The 5314-nt window shown below is 46.7% G+C and overlaps 1 protein-coding gene across 1 annotated transcript; it reads left to right on the forward strand.

Moving 5' to 3' along the window:
* Positions 1 to 1352: 1352 nt before the first annotated feature.
* Positions 1353 to 4753, forward strand: LOC103904565 (keratin, type II cytoskeletal 3-like). The gene is given in 8 exon segments (XM_019473857.1): positions 1353 to 1976; positions 2637 to 2851; positions 3054 to 3114; positions 3282 to 3377; positions 3554 to 3691; positions 3693 to 3716; positions 4195 to 4326; positions 4535 to 4753. Coding segments are annotated over 8 exon segments (1509 nt in total).
* Positions 4754 to 5314: the final 561 nt, after the last annotated feature.

Raw genomic sequence — 5314 nt, forward strand, 5'->3', positions numbered from 1 at the left:
AGGATGAATGCATGATGGGTCATAGTCTTATTAATGCAAGTTTAACTCATTTGCTAATCCTTTCTCAGTATGGGATCAAAACCGGAGTATTCTGATAAGCTTCTGCCTTTCTAAAATCTGGCGACTGCTTTCAAATAAGCTTGAAAAGGAGACCTACCTGTGTTCTTGAAGGAGGGCTCAACACAGCTTACGAGTGTGTCTGTCTGCCAAAAATATATTTGCATATAAATACTGAAGTAAGCCAGGCAGCTGAAAAACATGCATTTCCTCAAGTGAAAGTTACTGTGCCCTCTGTTCTCCTCATTTCTGTGTGTCTCTACAAACGAGTTGAGCTCTCTAGCATCCTCTGCCTGGCTAATTGCATTTAAATAGTTACAGGATTTATTATGTGGGCAGCATGATTTTGCGTGCCTCCTTCTCTCCCGTCTATCCTCAGAGCCGTCTGTCCATCTGTCCACACTTCCCGCCGCAGCAGCTGAGCTCCTGATGTCTCCTCTGGCTCTTCTCATGGTCTTGAAGCCTCCAGAAAATCCTAAAGGGATTTCCCATCTGTGATATTCGTGGCATTTCTCCACTGGTGCTGAGACTATCTTGGCAGGAAGACTCCAGAACTCACTTTCGATAAGAGTTTGGTCCAACAGTAAATGAATTTCCAGTGCCAACCATTGCTCCAGTATCTCGTTTCTGGTAAGGTTTTATTTATCAAAAAGACACAGAGCCTCATCAAAATGCAATTTGCTGAGCCCTGGCTCTGGATTGAGAAACTACTTCTCAAAGCCAAAGGCAATTTTCCATGTAAAAAGAAGACTAAGGGTGTAACATAGGTGTGTTTTGGGAATTGTGAAAGCCATGCTACAACTTGGCATGAACTACAGCGCTTGCCTGCCATGGGGCTTTGGAGTGAAAGATCAAAATAAAGATAAACAGAAGCAGGGAAACAACCACAATGGATGAAAGGTGGAAAAAAAAAGAGTACCATATCCTAGGGAGACTGTTCTATACCATAAAAGCGTAAGACTTCTTAGTCACTGAGTGCTGCCATTTGGTAGACACAGTTGTATCTTTTTTAATTTTCTCCCGCATTATAGGGTGTGTCTCTGGGTAGGGTCAACGTTTGGCAAACTGAAGATGAAAATCTGTAAACCACGCCACACTGATGAAGACAGTAACTGTCTCCTCCCTTCACGCCCATGCAAACCCAGCCCACCTCCAGAAACAGATAAAAGAGAGCATCTACTGCCCTCGAGTCAGAGGGACTCACTTCCCTTCTCTTTGCACTCATCTCCTCGCAGCACAACTCCATTGATCTTTCTTATCTTCTTGATTTTTGACTCTGCTTAGAAGAAACAGCCATGTCTCGGCAGTCTGTCTGCAGAAGCTTTGGAGGCGGGAGTAGAAGGGGCTACAGCTCTTGCTCTGCCATCGGTGGTGGCTTTGGAGGAGGTGGCGGCAGAAGCAGGAGCAGCTACAGCTCGTTCTCTATGTCCAGGGGATTTGGAGGTGGCGGACGTTGTGGAGGGTTTAGCAGCAAAAGTCTCCATAACATAGGTGGCAGTGGAAGGATTTCCATGGGTGGATGCTATGGCGGTGGAGGATATGGAGGCAGAATGGGTGGCTTTGGTGGAGGCTACGGAGGAGGAATGGGTGGCTTTGGCGGAGGAGGAATGTGTGGCTTTGGAGGAATGGGAGGTGGAGGAATGGGTGGCTTTGGTGGAGGAATGGGTGGTTATGGTGGAGGAATGGGTGGTGGAGGAATGGGTGGCGGAGGAATGGGCGGCTTTGGTGGACCAGGCTTTGGCATGCCAGGCTTTGGTGGCCCAGGTAGATGTGGCCCTGGAATCCAGCCAGTGCAGGTTGACTCAACCCTCCTACAGCCAGTCCATGTTGAGATTGATCCCCATATCCAGCAAGTCAAAAACCAGGAGAAGGAACAGATCAAGACTCTTAACAATCAATTTGCCTCTTTCATTGATAAGGTGAGAGGGTGGGATTGTGTCTAATTAAGGGTCAAAATTGGGATGAACTTTCAAGTTCTGCAGAAGTGTTGTCCTTTTTGAGCTAAGTATCAGCAGGCTGAGAAGCTTGAGCAGAGTCTTTTTATTAAGTACTGCTAGGGAAGAGATGAGAATCTCTCTTCCATACAAGATCAAAGCGATGTCTTCAGGGCTTTAATCTAGCCTGTTGCACCAGGCTCAACTAATAGGTTATTCTTGCAAGCAGGCTCAACGCCTCCAAACATCTTCAGGTTTCAGGTGCAAATTTTCCCTTCTGTACCACTCTCTTTCCAAATACCCTCCCATTTAAATATTCACTAATATATTTTTTTTTCTCTGTGTTTTCAAATACCCAGGCTTTCAAATCTAGACTAGAAATCTAAGATTTCTATACTACCTGCAATGGCAAGGTACTTGGAGCTGGTGCTACATTTAAAAGCTCCTTCGACTTGAATATGACTTAGAAATTTCCTCCTTTTCCCGGTCTTGCAGTTCAGGCAACAACAGAAATTAAAAAAAAAAAAGGTTAACCGGTTCTCTCATCGTCATGCAAAGGAGAATCTTTTTACGTGATGAAAGGGTGCCTTGGCTGCTGCTGTTGTTCCACATGTGATGGTGGATACTCCATGTGTTGGCTTTCAGGTCCGCTTCCTGGAGCAACAGAACAAGGTCCTCTCCACCAAGTGGGAGCTCCTCCAACAGCAAGGGCCTTCGGGGCCAAGGAAGAACCTCGATGTCATCTTTGAAAATTACATCCAGAACCTGAGGAGGCAGCTGGACTCAATCTTGGCACAGAGGGGGCAGCTGGAGACGGAACTGCAGAACATGCAGCAGTATGTTGAGGATTACAAAACCAAGTAAGTGCAGTGACGGTCTAACCCAGAAAGCAACTCAAGCAGCTTTAGTCGTTTTTCTTCACACACATGCTTATTATGGCAATTGTGGACATAGTTTTTTCAGTCTAAATATTTTATTCTGTTTTTTTTTCTTTTCGTTTGTTTAGTGTGGCCTTAAGCAGGAAAATTCAGGAAACTCAGCTTGTATTTTTACTCTCCATAGGTATGAGGAAGAGATCAACAGGCGCACAACTGCTGAGAACGAGTTTGTGGTGCTCAAGAAGGTGAGTCTCAGAGGCACCAGGAGAGAGGGGGTGTGGGGGGACAGGCTGCAAGGACGTTGGAAGGAGGCAGCACCAAGACGGGCAGCTTCCAACAGGAGGCACTGGCTGCCAACAGCTCTTCTGGGATGGGATGAAGCTGTTGTCTATCCGTGTGATCTTTCCTTTAGGACGTGGACTGTGCCTACATGACTAAAGTGGAGTTGGAAGCCAAGGTGGGAGCTCTGACTGACGAAATCAACTTCCTGAGGTGCATCTACGAGGAGGTAAGAGCCCTCTCCCTTCCCCTGGGCTGGCTGGAGTTGCACTGAGGCGCGCGGTGGCCAAAGACACTGAGCTTGGTCTGGGTGCCCCTGTGGCTTTGGTCTGGAGAGGCTGCCTGGAGCTGCTGCTCTTTTCTCCCCTCCTCAGATGGTCAGGCTAACTCACGTCTTGGTTGTAGGAACTGGCTCAGATGCAGACAATCAGCCGCGACCTGTCCGTGGTGGTGTCCATGGACAACAACCGTCACCTGGATCTGGACAGCATCATTGAGGAGGTCAGGCGTCAGTACGAGCAGATTGCGCAGAACAGCCGGGCTGGAAGCTGAGGGGTACCAGAGCCAGGTGAGTTGCAAAGCAGTTAAGGAACCCTGGGCGATGGCTACAGTTTGCAGATAATTTATGACAAAGTGAGACATCTCTTTAAGCTAACGGTGGTGGAGCTCATGCAAGGAAGTCTCAAGAGGAATTGTGTTGCTTTTGAGGGGTCTGACTCACCGTGTTCTAGGTGTCCAGAATCTCACTTTGGTGCACGGTACAAGCCTCTCAATAAAGATGGCCAAAAATGTACCGTAACTAGAAAATGCCCGCCCAAAGTAGCTTTTAAGAAGCCAAGGGATGCTTATTAGTGTGACTAAGATCTATTTCAAAGTTCAAAATCAATAATATTTTAGTCTCAGAACCATCTTTTACATTGAGCTGGGTATCCATGACCAACGTCATAGGTGCTTGTAGCAGCACGTGAGCTATGGAACTGTTGACAAATCTTGTCTAGGCATCAGGAATGTTTCACTGAAGGTTTGCTTTGTCTTGGTGCCATCAGTATGAACAGCTGCAGAACACTGCTGGAAGGCACGGGGACAGCCTCCGCAACACCAAGATAGAGATCCAAGAGTTGACCAGGAACGTCCAGAGGCTGCGGGCTGAGATTGAGAACGTGAAGAAGCAGGTAGGGGTTGGCTAGTGCCTCACGGGATGCTGGCATCAGGTTAGATCACAAAGGACCATGTGTGAGGCAGAAATGGTTTCTTCAACCACCCCTTGTTTACTTCATGTAGATGTTTCCTTTTTTTCCCTTGACTTCTTCATTTGGGGTTTGAGGGCTGAACCTAAGTGACAAAATGAGATCTGAGAAAGCGCCCTTTTTGCTTCCTCAGAACCAGCAGCTGCAGTCAGCTATTGCCGAGGCCGAGGAACGGGGTGAGATGGCCCTCAAGGATGCCAGGCTAAAACTGGAAGAGCTGGAATGTGCTCTGCAGAAAGACAAGGAGGAGCTGGCTCGCTTGTTGAAGGAGTACCAGGAGCTGCTGAACATCAAGATTGCGCTGGATGTTGAGATTGCCATGTACGGGAAGCTGCTGGAAGGAGAGGAGAACAGGTAAACACTTGACCTCTGATTTGAGGGGGATGTTGAGATCTGGGCTGGACACCCTGAGTTTTGACATTAACAGTTTAATCTCAAACCAGCTCCTTTGGTTAAAATGGGTAGAAAAGGCTACTGGCATTCTGGGTGACATTTTGGGTGGTCAGGACTGATAATTGCATACTCTGTTCACTACAGGGGGTATAACTACCATTTCATTTCTGTTACATGCAAATTCTTTAATGAACCTGAAGGCTGGAAGAACTTCATCATTAAGAGGAATAGTCAATGCCATCCCTCCTTAAATATTTTAGTGTTATCAAAGTTGCTGATAAGGATGAAACAGGAAAATGATTTGATAATGAAAATGCAGTTCTCAGTTTTTAAGATGTCTCTTTTGTTGGGTAATTAAAATTTACCAATTTCCCTTTGCAGGCTGTGCAACGATGGCATGTCCAATGTCAATGTCTGTAAGTATCCACATTTTTTTCCTTGAGAAGTCGTAGCAGACCATGTCTTTTTGGAGATACCGCCTGCCAGTGGACAACATGTATGTAGCCTGTGCTTCTCTTCCAGCTGG

Source organism: Aptenodytes forsteri, unplaced genomic scaffold, assembly GCF_000699145.1.
Source record: "Aptenodytes forsteri isolate BGI_AS27 unplaced genomic scaffold, ASM69914v1 Scaffold268, whole genome shotgun sequence".
Taxonomy (NCBI): Eukaryota; Metazoa; Chordata; class Aves; order Sphenisciformes; family Spheniscidae; genus Aptenodytes; species Aptenodytes forsteri.